This window comes from Centruroides vittatus, unplaced genomic scaffold, assembly GCF_030686945.1.
Source record: "Centruroides vittatus isolate TY-2023 unplaced genomic scaffold, ASM3068694v2 contig_858, whole genome shotgun sequence".
NCBI lineage: Eukaryota > Metazoa > Arthropoda > Arachnida > Scorpiones > Buthidae > Centruroides > Centruroides vittatus.
This window is the reverse complement of record NW_027122560.1, coordinates 36,185-55,665: the sequence shown is the minus strand read 5'-3', so window position 1 is coordinate 55,665 and position 19,481 is coordinate 36,185. Positions and strand designations below refer to the sequence as shown.

The window sequence follows — 19,481 nt, the reverse complement described above, 5'->3', positions numbered from 1 at the left end:
CTTTCTCTTGAATTGCAAAACTCTATAGAAATTTAAAATATTTTACATTGCAATTTTATATTGATTTATGGCCATTGTTATTCAGAAATAAAAACAATCTTAATCTTAATGTTTGATTATATCTCAGATTTGTCTTTAACAGTTCAAATGGGTCTTCTCAGAACCCTGATCTAGAGAGAAAAACTTAATCCCAGAATAAACTTCATATCAGAATAATTCAAAGAATTTAAGTAATACCAACAATTATAAATGAAGTTATTGCAGTTACTTAGGGTCTGACAAATGACATTAACTTCAGAAGTTTAGAACCAACAGGACACTTAACTGGTATGCTATTCATTTTCATTCATGTCAGTGACCACACTTCTCAGCATTTTATTTTGTTATTATTTAGCAGATTACAGAAAAAAAAATTATAAAAGTTATTGTAAACATTATTCAAAATTATTTTTTATGAACATTCTAAAAAAGCCTCAAGCACTTATCCTTTCAAAAATTGTGTGTATTTTCAAACACTTAAATTAAGAAAAAAACGAATTTCAAGGACACCAGTAAATTTAAATATCAGCAGCATTATTTCATATTTTATATGAAGCTGTGTTATATTAACTCTCAAAAAATGAAATGGCAAAAAGTTCTCATAATCAGAAAAAGACAAAATAAAATATTAATTCATATAGTTAAACTTTTAAATTTAAACTTAATAGGAAATTATATTGCTATGTCTAATTTAATTATTAAAATTCAGGAAGATCAATCATATTAAATTGGGATCGAAACTGATGAAAAAAACTTTAAAAATTTGTATAAAGTAATAAATCATACAAACATCTTTTTACATGATGGCATTTTAATGCTACAAAATTAAATTTTTTAATATAACTTATAAAAAAAATGCAGACAGTTCATTAATAAAAATAACACTTTTTAAAAACAGATTGACACTGTTATTTGTTTTTCATAAAGATATTAATTCTAATATTTTATTTGGAAACCAGAAAATAGTATTGGAGAAGTAATGGATAGTAAATATTTATTTAGAAGAAAAAATTTAAAAATTAGAATATGAATTCAGAATATGTAGCAGATTATATATATATATATATTTATTTGATTGAATATACTATGAATCTATCCTAAATACGAAAGAAATTAGAACCTCAAATATTGATACTATGTCAAGTTTGAATATAAACTTCATCAACTATATCTGTTATGTTAATGGTTTTTTTCTATCTTCAAAAGATAAGTACTCCATTAGATAAATATGTTTTTTTTCTATGTATAATAGTATATGTTGATTTCCATCAAAATTACAATTAATATAACAAAATAATGATTAGTATGCTTCAACAAACAATGAATAATGCTCAAAACTTTTTAGATTACTTTGAAGTTTTTGAATTAAAATATTTCATAACATTATTAATTAAATAAGTTTTACCTTGGACATCATCTACAGTAGGCTGTTCCTTTTTGATGGAACCTTTTATATTTCCAACCAATCTAAATAAAATAAAAATTATATTTATTTCAAAATAGTGTTCAAAAATGTTTTAAATACTTAATTTAAAATTTTATAAAAAGAATAAAAAGTATAGTATATACAAAATATTGATTAGTTATATTTATATAATAAATGTACAATATGTGTCTGAAAAGTCAGAGACCTTAAGAATGCCAGCATGAAGGCATAGAGATGTCTAATAAATGTTGAATCATACCATTAATATTTTCAAAATCAAACAATGTTAGCTGTTTCTCATTTTATTTAATCTGCATGATGCATAAGCCAGAATGAAAAGATCTGGCAATCTGGTGGTTCTGGCAATTTTACTGCTGCTGTTACAAAATTAAACATCTTGGGGCCTTTCAGATATACAAGGCAATTAAGGATGGCAAAGCAATTAATTTTAAAGAGAATTATTCTTTCTACAAACTGGCAGGCATTTGTTGAGCTGTCCTGAAAACTACGGCATCATTGTGCAAGTCTGTTCTTAAATTTTTGAATTTTGATTTATTTGGTCCATTTAAAAAGATATATGTTCTGTTCAGTTTGTATTCGATAATACCTGACAATGTTTGTTGTAGATGAACAAAAACATTAGTATGATAAAATACTTTAAATAGTTAAGATAGATAGTTGTTAAGATCCAAACTTCTTTACCAACTGTTTATCCGGGATAAAACTATTTTAAGAGAGACACTAAAGAATAAACAAATAAAAATTAATTTACTTCTCTTCAATATCTTTTCTGTGATAAATACATTTTGATTAAACAATCCTCACCAGTATTACACATCTTTTGACAAATTAATATATTTCATTTTTTTACATTTTCAATTTTTTTTCTGTTTTAAATAGATTATTATTTTTGGCTTATTGACCAGATTTCAATAAAACTCTGTAAAATAGTCACTTCCCTTTTTGATAGCCCCAAATAAACTACAATAAATTTTCTTTCTAAACAAACTTTCTTTTGATTAAAATCTAAAAACTATGTATATCTATCTATGTTCAGAGCAGGCTCCAAATTCAAATCCATAATGTAATAAACTACAAAACTATGCTTTAAACAAACACTGATTACTAAATTTTGATATCCAATTAATTACAAGAAAGTAGCAAAAGCAATGTGATGATTAAAAACAGATTACGTAGTAAATGATAAAAGTGACTTAAGTGATGTTCAATCAATGTATATTCATAATATGTAGATTATGAAAAGTATTCAAATATTACTAGAAAATAAGTAAAATTAAGTTATATAAAAAGGAAAGAAATGAGAAATTTTTTTAGTGAAAATAATTTGTTGTTGAACTATAAAATATAATTATGAAGTTAAATTTTAAAATAATGTGAAAACAACTCCAAGTTCTTTATAAAACACAAAAATAAAACAAACTGCAATTGATCTTTATTTACAAATTTAGCAAAGCAGTTTGTTTTTATTTTTGAAAATTTTAAGATCTTTTGTTTGATTGTTGCAGTTTTTAAGTATATTTTCATATTTTGTATAATTTAAATTACTTTATTTTAAAATACAAGTATCCCTTGATTAACATGGCTAATTAATCCCTCGATGCTATCGCACATATCAAAATCACATTAATTTAATCATTAATGTGATTTTGATACTAATCACATACATTGGTACCTCTGTATTTGACTGAACAATCACCCCCTGCTAGAACAAAGTTTTGGTTAATAGCAAATATTTTTATTTTAATAAATGAAAATAGCAAATTCACCAACACCTTATTTGCCAAGAAAAGCATATCTATGTTAAGTAAAGACATCTGTTAAAGCCATGTTAATTAAAATTTCTGCAATGTATAAAAAGGGATGCTGTAATTAATTTTATGCATTAATCAAATCCCACATTAAGCAATGGATACTTGTACTTAAATTAAATAAATCAACGATTTTTCATTAATGTTATTCTAGTCAATGTTTTCCTATACTTATTACATATATTAAAAAAATTACATAATTTCAATTTAATTATTTAAAAATTTCTTAAAATCATTAGCTTAGTGTATCTTTACAGAGACAAAATTCATGAATAAAAAAAAGCTATTTGTACTTACTTCTTCGCTTGAGTAGCTTGAGATTTGCATTCGTTGACACATTTTGCTAATTGTCTATTAAAAATTTAAAAAATCATATTTAAGAAAAGATAAATTTTTGTTTTAATATAAATATTAAAAAAGGTCAAAATTTGCATTTTAATTTTTTAAAATTCGTTTACAACAAATAATTTGCATATCTCAAAATATGCAAGTTTTTATCTGAACTTTTATAAGGTATCTTAGGATAAAGAAAGGCATCCTCTCTTGTAAGATGATTAATTAAGCCGGAAGTAGGCCAAAGGAGATTAGTATTTGAATAATTAGATGGCCAGATGACAGGTAGAAATCTTTGTCTCCTTAACTACTCAGAGAGCCCCAGGTTTAGGTTTGTATTGAATAGAAATTTTCATAGGTAATTCTAGTCCATAACACTGGGCTTCATCTTTCACAATTATTCAGCTACTCCATTGCAGACCTGGACAAATCCACAATAGGGCATAAAAATTCTTAGTGCCCGTAAGTTTCAAAGAATATTAAAAAAGTACTCGTGTAATTAAATTTAAACATGAATGAAATCTTGCATTTTGTATCTATTAATACAAAAACAATAAAATTTTTAATTACAATAATTCAAAACTTTCTTCAAAATTTTGATTTAATTCTTTAAAAACATTTATATACTTTTTTAATATAATTTGTTGAAATGTTACACTATTTACAAACATTTGTTCATTAATATACAAATATTTGTATATTAATGAAGAAATGTTTTTCTTCAATGATATTATAGGAAAAAGAATCTCTACTTGTTACTGTACACATTTTACAAATATCTTTATATTAATAACAAAATATAATGCTAATTTTTAATTTCTGTTTACAACATTAGAAATTGTGTCATGATTTATGCAGCTTCTTTTTTTAAATTATATCATTAATGTATTTAGATTATCCCCGATTATATTTGCATAAGAATATTCAATTAGTTTAATAATTAATAATGTTGATTTATTTTTAGGAATTTTAAGAACTTATAGTGTATAGCATATTTTTCACCAATTATCTTACACATTGCTACCAAACAAGAATTTTAATAATGAGTATCGTAATTGTGAAAGAATATTTTGTTGATATATAAACAACATTATTATTATTAAATTAAGTAATATTTTTGTTACAAATAAACCCATCTATTTTCTAATTTTTAAGCATATTTAATTTCACAGTCAAGAAGAAAAATTTATTTTCATTTAGCATAAGTATAATAAGTTTAATATTAATATTTATAAATAAATATTGAAACTTCTTATATATTATCATTTGAATAAATAAGGTGTATAGTTTCAAAACTGGCTAAGTCCATCTTAAAAAAAATTACCTAAGTGCTTCTCATTGATGATTGTTATAAATTTCTAGAATAGCCACAAAAAGTTAAGGAGGTATAAAACGGTGATAGAAAATTGGAGGTTAGTTTCAAAAACAATATTGATAATCTCAAAATCACAATTTATCCAAATTAATAAATCATAATGAATTTTCAAATAAATATAAAAGTTGTTCTGATATTTGTATATTATTGAAGGTTAAAATCAAAATGACAAATTTATCTAGATTAACATTTTTTTTATCATTAAACATACTACAAAACTGAACGGGATTACAATAAAAGCACCAACTGTCACCTGTAATCCAGTTAAAATGAACTAATTTATTAATTAAAAAGAATATATGAGTATTTTTGAGAAAGAAATCCAAAGGAATGATTGCATAACTTAAAATGCACATCTCAGCATTGAAAAGTGGTTTTAGTGTGATTTTTTCCTTAAGCTAGAAACATTTCCTTGTTATTAAAATTATCCCAATTAACCTTCTAGTTAGGGAAAATCTGTATGGACACATCCTGTTTTAACAAACTACAAGGTTATTTATTTTAATGTATTTAATATAATTAAATATACAAGAAGTAATAAACACACATCTATTTCAATATTTGTAATGTAGTCACTTCACAAAAATCACTGGCAATATTTAAAACAATATTGAAAATTTTCTATAATATTTTTAAAAAATTTGAAGTTCAAATTATTTTCTATATAAGTGTTCAGGAGAATGAATCTGCAGAAATATCAAGTAGAGAGGCAGAATTTTTCAAAATCAAAAGATAAAAAATATTAAATTTTAGTTTTATTACAGATTCACTCAATATTTTAATAAAGTAAAATAATTTAGTATTTGTTCACATACTAGTTTGATTTTTATATACTAATTATGAAGTTAATCATAATACTGATAATGCTAGTTACAGCATAGTGATGCAGAAAATAACAATGACAATGTAAAGATGGATAAAGCTTGATGGATGAAGATTAAGATAGTGTAACAAAAAAAATTAATTTTTTAAGGTGCAGTATTCCAATTCACAACACAAGAAAAATATATTTGTCTAGAATTTTAAGAGATGATTATTATTTGAGAATTTTCCTTATAGTATAGTAATTGTTAAAGATATCATTACTTTAACAACATAGTAATAACAACAACAACTATTTCCACAGATGATTCAGAAAAATCTTAAACATTTAAGCTGTAAATAAAGTTATCCTTTTTATGCAATAAATTTTTATTTTAAAAGTACAAATATCAATTTAATAGAGTCAGAGCAAGCAAATAATAATAAACATGTAATTATAGTCTAAAAGTTACCGTCTGAATGTAACAAAATGTAAATTCTATAAAGTATAAAATAGTCATTTTTGATAAAAAATATAAATAAAAATGTCTAAAACATATTAGTATAGTCTTTGAACAAAGATTTATTTGAGAAACAGAGCCAAAGGAGGGGTTTGTCAAACATGAACTCTAAATGAATTTCAGTGACTTAAGGTAAACTTCTAAACTGTAAATGCTATTTTTTTTATTTTTTTTTTAATTCTTCATTTATAAAATTAAGCTTTTAAGCTTATGTTTAAAATTTGTTAATTTGTAGTATTCTTAATAACTAGAGTTGTAATTACTCAACTTGAATTACTCAACTTAAACAAAATTAGAAAAGGAAATGAAATATACCGTATTTTACGGACTATAAGACGCACTTTTTTCTTCGAAAAATTGCCTCCAAAATTCAGGTGCGTCTTATAGTCCGTAGCGTCTTATAGGTATTTTTAAAAAAAAACTGTTTAAAAATTAAGGTTTATCTTATAGTCCATAGCGTCTTAGAGATATAGAGATAGTCATAGAGAAATAGCAAACTTCCATGACAAAAACAAAAAAAGAAAAAATATGTTTTAATGGATTGAGTGCAACAAAACTTAGATACAAAAGTTTGCCAAAGGAATAGAACTGAAAAGATGGAAATGAGATGCAATCTTTTTACCATAGTATATTACTTTATTATTTTTATTTACTATATTAATCTTTCTCATCATCATCATCAACCATGGGCTCATTTGCCCGTTCATGTTTGATGCTTTTTCCACTATTTTCTTCCATTTCTCTCTATTCATTGCAGATTATCTCAATTCCTGTACATTCATTTTACACATCATCAATCCATTCTCTATACGGTCTGCTTCTTTTGTTAGATCCATCCATAATACCATAGACTAGTCTTAATCTTTTTACTAAATATTATTATTATTATTATTATTATTAAATAGAAACATTTATTTTTTCAGTTTCTAATATTCTAATCCTTGATATGGTAAAAAGATTGCATCTCATTTCTATGTTTTCAGTTCTATTCTATTGGAAAACTCTTGTATCTAAGTTTTTTTGCATTTAATCCACAACACTGCTTTGCTTCTCATAGCAGCACACACAAACTGAATTTCCTTTTTTTGCATAAACAAACTCCTTACTTCATCATTTAAAATGGCATTTTGTTGGATTCCCATTAGGGATTGCAATTGCTGGATCCAACAATCCAGCTGGATCCAGCGCTGCGGATCCGCAAATACTCAATTAACTTGTTAAATAATTGCGCAAAAGTCTACATCGTCGCGTTGCCGCTTTGCTAACTACTAGACTGCTACTAATTACTTACTCACTACTTTACTAACACTAATAATTAAATTACTTATAAATAAACTATACCTTAATCAATCCAGCAAAATTTAATAAAATAATAACGTACTCAATCGCTTTTAACGATCTTCCTCAGTTACAAAAAAATACATTAACTATAGAACATAAAATGTGTTTGGAATAAATATAAAAAGAATAGTGCTTAATTACATCCCATTTTTTTTAAACGAGATACATAGATGTACTGCCAGGTCTGATAATTTTCGTATTGTATGCCGACGTAATCCCACTGTTTTCAAACTATTAAGAAACGATAAAAAGAAAGAGGATCGCAATTCAACAACGGGTATATATTCGGTGCCTTTACACTACCAACATTTCAATTCCAAGCTTGTTTATGTGAGTGCAACGATGCACAGTTTAAAACAAAGGCCCAAGAGCACAAATATACAATCAGTAAGAACCTTGACAACACTGCGCTGGCATCATACGCAAGACAGAAGGATGTTAACGTCTAATGGGATCAAGCGACAATTATAAAAACGATGACGAATAGGCAAACGGTCAAACATCTTGAGAGATTGGAAATCTGCAAGGCGCACATGACAACTGGTTGTATAAACCATAGAGATGCGAACTCATTGTCTACCATGTGGAGATCCTTTTACATTAATTAATGTTATTAACGGACAATGCTGGTTTCATTGGATCTTATATAGGCTACAGAGTGTTTTTTTTAAACTGACGGTACTCAGAGACATCTGTAGAGCAATCTAACAGCCGAATTGTCGCCAAAATTGGGAGAGTGACTAAGGACGACATGGGAAAGAGATTCCGCGAAGAAAAAAGTAGTACCCAAATTTTTCGGTAGGGGTGGATTTGGCGCTGTTGTAGCAAAACAGCTAAGAATCTGCATAAAATCCAGCTGCAATTAACAAACACACGAATGAATAATCAGACAGAGGCTTCAGTGTAATAATGAAAGTTTAATTAATCAGCAAATAACCTTATCCCTTCTTCAATGTGATCACCGTCCTGCTGGACAACTCATTGCATCCTGAACACAGTGTTCTCTATGGCCGAACGTAACATGGCCGTCCGCAGGAATGTTCATCACAGTTCGAGAAATGTTGTCCTTCAAAGTCATCAAGTTTGGGACACTACTAAGATATACCTTGGACTTTAAGTAACCCCACAGGAAAAAGTAACATGGGGTTAGATCCGGGGAGCGAGGCGGCCATGCAAGTGGAAAAAAGCAACTGATGACCCTTTCTTCAGTGAAGTGCTGGTAGCTTTTTCGCTACAACAGCGCCAAATCCTCCTCTACCGGCGAATTTAGGTACTACTTTTTTCTTCGCAGAATCTCTTTTCCATGTCATCCTTAGTCACTCTCCCAAATTTGGCGACAGTCCGGCTGCTAGATTGCTCTACAGATGTTTCTGAGTACCGTCAGTTTAAAAAAAAACACCCTGTATATATTTTTTCCGCTATTTAGTTTTGTTTATTTATCTATATTTTGTCCATTTGGGCGTTTTCCGTTAATTTTCATATTTATTCCGAACATATTTTATGTTCTATATTTAATGTTGTATTTTTTTTGTAACCGAGGAAGATCGTTAAAAACGATTGAAAACGTTATTATTTTATTAAATTTTGCTGGATTGATAAAGGTGTAGTTTATTTAACTTATTCTACTTCAGTACATAGTTTTATATACCTGTAAATAACTACAGACTAATATGTAGAGCCTATATATGAAAACTGGTAAGACTGATAGCCACTTAGCCACTGATTATCCGTCCTTACATTATTATAATATATTAATATAAATTAATCAGTAGAATTACCTTTGCTATTATTTAACTTAGATTATAATTATAATGTAAACTAAACATTTAAAGTTAATTATTTCTATCTCAAATGTTAAACCGAACCAAAGTCAATTTTACTACCTAAGTGTGTAAGAAGTTTTACTGATTTATAGTGACCAGTCTAAATAATAAAAGCTTTTAAAGTATTTTTTTAAATGTTTTATTTCATTAAAAAAAACATAAATTGCAGGATAGATAGATAGATAACATTTTATTGCACCAAAAATACATCCACGCTGGATCCGCGCTGGATCCAGCTGGAATGATTTCAATCCAGCAAAAATCCAGCTGGATTCAAAACACTGCTGGATTGCAATCCCTAATTCCCATCAGAGAGCAGATATGTCATCAACTCAACCATGTTATTCCAACAACACTGGCACATCTTCAGTTTCCTTTAAAAATGTTAATTTTACAAGATATGTCACTATCAAAGCACCAATATATATTAATAATTATTTTGAAATTCATTATATATTTGTACATGTAATTCAAAACAAAAGTTTTAACTTCAGCAAAATAGGAAAAAAGAATGTTGATTGAATCATCATTAATTAAGACAAGAAATAGGATATGAATTTATTAGAATTGAAGCAAGTAGAGAAATTTCTTGTAGATTTATAATTAAAAACTAAATAAATATGAATAGAAGAGATGAAAACTTCATCTAAAACAAAAAAACTTGTGTTGAAAGTTGCAGAAGGGCTGAGAAGTTAAACAACATAACTATATTCTATCTTTACATTATGTCAAATTCAGACTTACTATGTAATTCATATTTTAAAATTTCGTTAAAAACTACGACCTATAAAATTGAATTTTTCTCAATAATTTTACAATATAATTTTAAACAACTATATATTTACGGCACGTTCATTGTACTGAGTGCAATAGAAGGCATAACAATAACTGAAAAGTATGTATAACAACACATACTTGTAATAGAAAGAATAAAAGCATAAATACAAAACTGTGGTTAAATTGTAAGTTCTGAAGCGAGCATATTATTCTTTAAACAAAATCGCGTCAATAAGCAAGAATTTTTAAAACAAAAAGAAAAAAAAATGAAACTTTTGCTGCAATACCTCGGGGGGATTCGCAACTAAGTTCGAATTAGGTCATATTATTTAAAACTTAATCGTTATTCTATCTTTAGATAAGTTTGTGAAAGCTATAAAATAATGTTTTACACACCTACTAAATGATCTATGTTAGAAGCAAATAAGATTTCAATTAAAAATTGCGAAAATATGCGCGAAACAAATGACGATCATTTTAACTCTTGTAATATGGATGTGAATGTTCTATATTTTATTAAAAATAGATGAATAGAAACATCGAATCATCTTTAATATTTAACTAAAAAGTACTTTAACTAAAACAATTTGCAATTTGCTATCTATATTCTATAACGTTGTAGCACAGCATGTTCCATATAATTGGATTATTTTATTGATCCATAGATGAATTACAAATAACTTAATCTTATAAACATTAATCATCGTTTAATTAATTCATAACTACTCGAATTTAAAACTTAACAATTTTATAAAATCATACATTTAATCACAATTAATGAAAGAATAAAATAAATTTGGCTGGCTGCACATTAAAAGTCAATAGTTTGTAGAGAATCTTACGAGCTAAATATATCTTAATTGCTAACATATTGATTCAAAATACGATTCTAATCTGAAACTTAACCGAAAAATTAAGACCAAACTCCGAAATTAGAAACATAATCCGTAATAAATGACACTACCAATTAAATAGAAGGTAATTATAGAAATTTAAACGACTTCTGTCGATTTTCTATAGTAAGCAATTACCTCGAATCCTCAAAAGAAAACATGTCTGTTTACATATCATGAAGTGCTTCAACAATTTTCGAAACTAATAAGCTTTTTTTATAATAAAAACAATTTGTCCAATTAAGAGAATGAACCACAATATCATCGAGCGCAAACAGTTGTGAATAGACTGTCCTTCGGCATTCGTATCGAAATACAACCCACAAGAAAGACTTCTATGTTGCATTGAAGGATACAGAAAAAAAATGGAATAGTCAAACCGGAAACGATCTTGATACAAACTTCGATACAGGCGGAAGAAAACAACAGTTTTAGATAGAAATTACGATAATATGTTGAATAAATTTCGTCCTGTGTAATATTAAAATCACGTCCGTGTTACGTAATGATTAAAAAAAGTTTATGACAATCTAACAATTTAAAATGTTCAAGGTTTTGTAATTTATTGGACTTGAAAAATATAATCTTAAAAATGCGTTGTGTTTTATTTTAAAAATATCTTATAACAATTATTCCATTTTGTAAGCATTTTGTAGGCTAAATTAAACATAAAAGACAGTCAAACTAACTGCATTTTACGAGCGATTATAATGATATAAAACTGAAAATTCAACTGTAATGAGACATGACAGATGGTGAACAACGGCTGAGAAAATTATTCGTATTTCCTGAATTATTAAAAATGTCTGTGAAATTATTAACTTCTATTTATCTGTATTTGATAGTTTTGGTAATTATCGAGTAACCTTAAGCTACAAATTTGTTTCCGATCATATTTCACTAGATATGATTCTAGTTTATCTACTTAATGTCTCATTTTTTAAGCAACTAATTAATATAAATATGCATAATATGCATAACAGTTTATATATTTGTCATTTTTATTTATCTAACTATTAGAAGATGTAGGATATTTCATGCCTGAATGAAATCCATGAGTCAAAGGCTGACATTTTCTCCATTACTCAATTTGACGCCTTAATTCCGCATTAACTGGCATTTAATCTTTATCTAAGCAAAATCATTCTGTATATAATAATTTATATACCGGTACTTAAAAAGGTTTATTTGTACAAAAAACTAATTCAGATAAAGAATTTATAACAAAAAAATTTTAAACAAATCCGAAAAACAATTCAAACTTTCCACAACGTCGCACTTCTTAATCTAACTGTAAATAGATTTTCAAGTACCAAAAACAATCTGGTTATTGTCAAAGTTCGAGTATCCTGCACTTTAAAGAAATACAATATATATAAAGTCAAATAAATCTGGACATCGTCTTAAAAATGAGTTTTTCTTGTTAGCATTATATCCCTGCAGTTTGTTGACCATTTCGCATAACCGCTCGCAATAGGACAATGTATATACACAATTTAAATTCGAAAATATTTCTCCACATCCGCTCTCTGTCCATTGTTCAATTCATTAATCCGAGAACAGGTAATTCAGTACAACAATGTACGAAGTTTACCTTTCCGAAACAGGTATACGATGATAAGATCAAGTGATATACAATTCATTTGAAACTAGTTCTGTCCTTGTACTTCATTTTCCCTTTCGTAGAACATTGTTAAAACGAAAAACGAAAAAATAATAATTTTATGAATATTAATACTCCACTAATTCGTTATTTTCATTACATGTTATCCAATGACTATTTAACTAAAACTGCGAAGAAACTTATCAGCATCGTTGCTGAAAACCACAAAACTGCTATTAAATAACAAATTGTATGAAAACATTTCTAAATTTATACTGAAATTCTCTTCTCTCCATTACATTTCAGCTCAAAATACACCTGAATGCAAAGTATATTGTACATACAGGTGACAATAAGTATACTGACGTAAGTCTTATGATATTTAAACAAATATTATAATTGTCTTTGTCGCAAATTTTCCATAAATTTCAAATAGGAAACGCTTAATTACTAAAAACAATAATTTTAAATGCAAAAAGTACATAAAACGTTAAAAAAATTCAAACACGTTTTACACGTCACATCCGGATGAAGTAAGAAGCCAACAATATTTCAGACGCCATATGTTTAAGAATGTTTTTTATTTTATATCCGAATAAAGTTCAGCCACAACAAACTAATTTAAAACTTCGACTTAGTGTTTACATAATCCTTAAATAGAAGAAAAACTTAATTTTCTATTCCAGAAATTCATTATTTTCTAGACTATACATTTTTTAAGTACAGAGTGAGGTTATTAAACGCTTCGATAATCACGTGGTGTAACTTAGATACTACAAATCTCCCCCCGAATATGATCCTTTATGAACTGAGAATGAATGCATTCTCTTCTACATCTGTTCAGCTTCTTTATTTTCTTTTTCTATTCACGATAACTTAACAGTGGTATTATTATTTAACAGATTTCGAGTCATTGCACCTCGACGTCACTTTAAATTTTTATATTAAAATTAAATTAAGTAAAATTCTTTAGTACAGTTGCGAAGGTTGTAAAATGTTTTCACTTTTTAAATAAACCGGTTTCGAGGAAATGTCTAGCAACTTGACATCTAACTGAGCTATTCTTATTGAAGGCTATTTATCTTTTTAATGGAAAGATGCCAGCTTCTCTTCTGATGACGACGCCCAAAACTTAAAAACCAACGAAGTTTTTATGTGGATACAAGTCTTTATATATATATATTAACTTTTATAGTAATATATATTATCAGTAATTTAATATGATCTACCGAAATTTTGATACAATATTCGAGGATGCAAGGATGTTCTGCAGCAGAAAAATCGTTAGAAATATTGACGATTTACTCATTTTTATAGATAATTTTCGTTGTTTTTAAGCCTTTAAAAACGGTTTAAATTTTCTTTAATAATCTTTAACAAATTTTATATAAATTAGACCTGTGTTTTTACATAGTTCTACTATAAAATAAACATTTTATATTATATATACACACACTTAAAAGTGCTAGAATGACTCAAAGGAAATCCATGATAAACTTTTGCGGATTCATTACTCAAACAAGTTTAATGATTAAAAGGGGGAAAAGAAATTTGACTCATTTTCTCAATGAATTTAAGATTTTAGGGATTTCCCTTAAAAGTACGACTCTAAAATCAAGTTTTTTAATCATGTTTCATACAATTAATAACAAAATTCATACTGACCAGCAAAAAACTTATGACTTACCAACATAAAAATGCAATTAAAATTAAAAATATATTTAAAAAATTAAACTTTAATTTAAGCGAATTATTACTTAAAAATCTTAAAATGCTGTTTTTAGATATGCAAATTCTATGTAAAAATTACAAGAGCATATTCATCTTTCGCTTAATATATTGTTTTAATTGAAAAAGTCTTTAGTTTCATAAAAATTTATGAAATAGCATTATCAAAAAAATTAATTTTTTGACAATTCAATAGTTTGAGGTGAAGGGAGGAAATGACACTAATGTTACCAACATAAAGTAAAAATTACTTCATAAATAAATTAAGCAAATAAAAAAACACTTTTCTATATTTTTTAAAAATAAAAATATCGATATGACTCCTATAATCGTATAATATAGAAACCATAAATATTAGGTCAGTTAAGTTCTAGCAATTCAATTGTAACAAATCGAATTTAGTTCACGTGATTTTTCTCGCTCGATTGAATGACAACAATAGATAAGATTTAGAAATGTCTACCTATTAAGAATTATATTCGACACGATTTGTTCTACTTTAAACAAAAGTTAAAAGAACAATTTAATAAATAAATAATACTTTAGTATTAACTTTCTCTATTAGAATTTCATATAAAATTTTAATAATAGTCCAGTCTTGCTGATTTCGTAAGAAATTCTCACAGGAATACTGTGAATAAATCTTTGCTTGAACTGATTTAATGTGCTAAATTTATTATTTTTTACATTTTTTAATTATTTAAACTATCCAAATCTAAAAATAATCAATAAAAATTGGAATTTAAATAATTTTGCTTTAATTTCCTCAAAAAAAAACTAGTCGAGAAAAAATAATATTCGACTGTAAACAAATACCATAAAAACACTTTTCAGTATTAAAAACATTATGAAAAATTAACGAATTCTCAGTATTAATTTAAATTATTGTTCGCTTTCGTAACCGAATCTAACGAGTTTTTTACAAAACATATCAATGAACACAAAAGTTATTCTGTATTTTATACTCGAAGGCGTAATTCAACTATATTTAAACAAAAACTTTGGGAAATACAGACAAAAATGAGATTTGAATAGGTAGAAATACGTTTTGATTTAAATCACATCAAAAAATATAGAAGATAATTACATAATTTACATAGAAAGTAAAATGTCAGTTTTGGCGTTTTTACTCTGACATTTTACTCGTAAAGGATAAAACAATGACCCAATTTAAAAAATCCATAATCATATTAAATAAATGTCACTATTTAAATCATTAATTATTTTAAAAAGTAACGAAATATCGCGTTACAAACTACAGTCAAGAGGTTTATTCAAAGAAATCACGCGAGCTCGTACGAACACACTTAAAATACATCGATATCGTCAATTTTCATTGAAGACACTCGACAATTTACATAAAGAAACCTTATAACCAATAAAATAAATCGATAATCTTTGTAAAAAAAATGGACATCCTACCTTTTGAAGTAACGCCGAACAGACCGCCATTCGACGTATTCTTGCATGTTACTGTTAACAAATGCCAACTGTGCTACACCTTTCTCGGCAACACTGTACTTAACATAAAGCGCTGCAGTCGTTGGGCGTTTACGTAGCGTGTCATTAACCGCAAAGGGTAAACATTCCTTAGTCAAATCTCGTAAGCAAAACAACAAATCCGTACGTACGCTTACGAATTTCTACACACTCGTAAGTGGTAAACGTCACACAGCACACTTTTAACTAGGACCCCGTGTCTCGTAATGAGTTTACGGAGAAACCATCTGTGTAATGTTAACCTTCGTGTTATTTTTTCCACCCCCTAAAAAACCTGTTTCTCGCATCGTTCGGAGTTTTTAGAACTTTAAATTTTTGTTGCCTTAGTCACATGAGTACGAATAAAGTATTAAATACTTCGGGCAATATAAGTCCTACTTATTAAATGAAGCAAATGGCGATGATATTCATCAAAGTTTTGGATATGGTTTTAATTAAATATTCGAGAATAAGGAAATATAATGGTTTATATATATATATAAATAAGATTGCTGATGCTCAGATAATTAACAAATTATTTTAAATTAGGCAACAATAAAAAACAATTATCTGATCCGTCACCTGTAACAAATGCCCCGTGTGGATCCGGCTATCCGTAATTTCCAGAGGATAAAAAATAAACTGAGTATAGAAGTAGACTTTTTAATAAAACTGAAGATACAAGTTTAAAAAATCTGATACTTAAAACCATATTAGTATCTTGTTGACTGTACAAAATGGTATGCCAACAATATACTCTTCGTTGATGCGGATACTAATTAGTACAGTGCGTGTAAGAAAGACTAAAGAAAGGCATGCCCACCTTCTGGACTATATTTACTGACATCATTTGTCCTTTTATTACTTTTATAATTACGACAATTCATTACTATAACAATGGACTGTTGTAGATAAAACTCTCTTCACCCTACCAAAGAATCTTTCTACTCGACATAATTATGGCTTCCTTTTCTACTCATTTTATTGAAAACAATTTTTTAAATGTAATTTTCTGCTAGGAAATTAGCAAGTGATCTCGTTTAACTTGTTATACTAGAAAGATTGAAATCAGTATCACAGGCCACAGTCAATCATCATTCAGGTATTAACAACAACTAATTCCGTGTTCATTTCATTATCTTATTGTTTACCTATACTTCACTTTAGAATATTTCATAGTGTAACACAGAAAAGACAATAAAAATACATTATGTAACAAAATAATTATTAAATACTTAATAATTCTAGAATTAAAAACTTGTTTTTAAGTTATAGTAAATTATTAAAAATTTTATTTTTTAATATGAACATCAAAACTTATTAAAATAAAACTTAAATGTTATCAAAATGAAAATCATTCTTTATTAATATCTTTTTTCAGTGCTCCAATTTCATGGGGAGTTTTAAAATAATTATCCAAATAATTTTTTTATTTAAAAATTATTTAAATTTTATAAAACGCTCCACATAATAATAATAATAATATTATTATTATTATTATTATGTGAAGCGTTATTATCATCAGTTCAGTTTCAAGAAAAATAAACTAAATTGATAACAGTCAATCAATCCCCGTACGGGAAGTTGACTTCTATTTCACACCATGGTTTTCTATTCCACACCTATTTTCAGCCAGTCTTGCAGAAGCAGAAATTACTCCATTCTTTCACATTATCTGAACCATCTGATTCTTTCTCTTCGTATTCTCTTATCTTCCATTTTTTCTTCCAGGAAAAATTTCTACATAACGTTCAAAAGACAGCTGTTTCTGATCGAAAATCAAATTAAAATCATTTAACTTTTTCTACTCTGCACACACTAAGATCTGATTGATTGGATAAGGCAACACAACACATCGGCAATCTGCCAATGTGGAAAGACTTTCTACGGTGAAACTGGTCATTATTTTCGTGTTAGATACATGAAGAAAACCCCGAAGTACCGGGGTCAGGAGATCCGCGATCAGTGTTCAGTGGTTTCATTCATTCGAATACTGGAGGTCTGCAGACACTAAGACGGCTTTTATTTGTAGGCCCATTATAGGTTTGGCCCTTAACCATTATAGGTCTTTATCCCTTAACAGTAAAACACTAGGCCCAGCCTAGTGTCTTACTGTTAAGGGATAAAGACAATATATTTATGGTCTGATCTAGAATCGAATTCATATTCTGAGAGTAGCAGGCCAGTACCATTTCCGCATCGGCGTCCATTCGTCAAATTAAAAGTATTAAACTAAATTATATTTTTAAATTTACAAATTACTATCCTAGAGAATATTAAGTTTTTTCCTACAAAATTCCAAAATTTACGATTAAATATCTAAGGAAGATAGTTTCTTTCACTAATTTTATTTTTATAAAGGAAAGAATAAGGAATATAATAAATGCCGTCACGAATGACGTAATATATTACGTCAATGCTTAGAATATATATATACTGTATATGTATGTTGAATAAATATTCTAAGTTCTGGAACAGAGCTTCATTCATTCAACATTATTCTTGAATTTTACTTCGTTGCTGTTACGAAATAGAACTAAACTTTCCTGCAGCAGGATACAAATAGTACAATTAATTTGGGCGTTTGCGTATGGTGTCATTAACCCAAAGGAAAAACATTCTTTTGTAGACACATAAAACACGCAAGAACAAGTTTGTGCATAGTTATGGATTTATATTACAATGCTACGAATCATTTGTATATTTATGAATAGCTCTCGTAAACTTCTTCCAATAGTAAACTTACAAGTTTACAGGTAATTGTTTTCTCTGTCATTTTAGATACTTCAATTTCATGCTATATGATCTAATTACTGTATAATACATTCAAACTTTATAAACATATTTTTCAAAAAACTTCACGACATTTGGACAAATAGTAGTCATACCAGAGCGAGGAATCCGAATTGGAATCAAGTCCCGATCTCGATATTTCGTAATTCAGACAGTATTCGTTCCACATCTCGAATTGAGTTGGCAAAATAAAACTAAAAATCCTTGAAAATGTAATGCAAATGAAAATAAAATATAAACCGGTACCACCGAGAAAAATTCAAAATGTTTTTTTCCTATATTTGAATGTATTAACCAAAATTGTACAACATGATTTATGAAACAGTAAAAATTTCATTGCGTATTTCAATGTACTCGTAATACAAGACTATTTTATTATATTTGAAATTCTAGAATCTGCTCTCAATTTTTAAATGAGAATATACATTAAGATTAAATAAAAATAAAGTGAAAATTCTCTAAAGGTTGGTTGAATGATTGATAGAATAGAGCAACACAGCACTTGGATGATCAAGAGAAGATGCCTTCCGGGGGACTTTCTGTGGGAAACTTGCCCCTATTTAGATTTTAGACACGAAGAAAACCCGGAAAATTCTCGGTGCCAGCCCGTTGTCAGGCACCCGCGACCCGCAACCTTCTACTACTGCTCAGTCCTTTTATCCACATCCATTGGTGAGCCAAAAGTTCCTGAAGATATCTACTCAAGATATGAGTTAAAAT

The 19,481-nt window shown here is 27.6% G+C and overlaps 1 protein-coding gene across 2 annotated transcripts in view; it reads right to left on the bottom strand.

The window, feature by feature from the left end:
• Positions 1–19,481, bottom strand: part of LOC136982641 (lymphocyte cytosolic protein 2-like) — a 74,015-nt gene that overhangs the window by 26,707 nt on the left and 27,827 nt on the right. The window contains exons 1-3 of one of the 2 annotated variants that reach the window (XM_067279195.1): positions 15,912–16,230; positions 3,592–3,645; positions 1,445–1,506 (exon numbers count right to left, since the gene is read on the bottom strand). In XM_067279195.1, the coding sequence (XP_067135296.1) occupies positions 1,445–1,506; positions 3,592–3,645; positions 15,912–15,958 (163 nt within the window). In that variant the 5' untranslated portion in view covers positions 15,959–16,230. Of the gene's footprint in view, positions 1–1,444; positions 1,507–3,591; positions 3,646–15,911; positions 16,231–19,481 lie in introns of those variants that run through there. The other variant, XM_067279194.1, reaches the window with a different exon arrangement.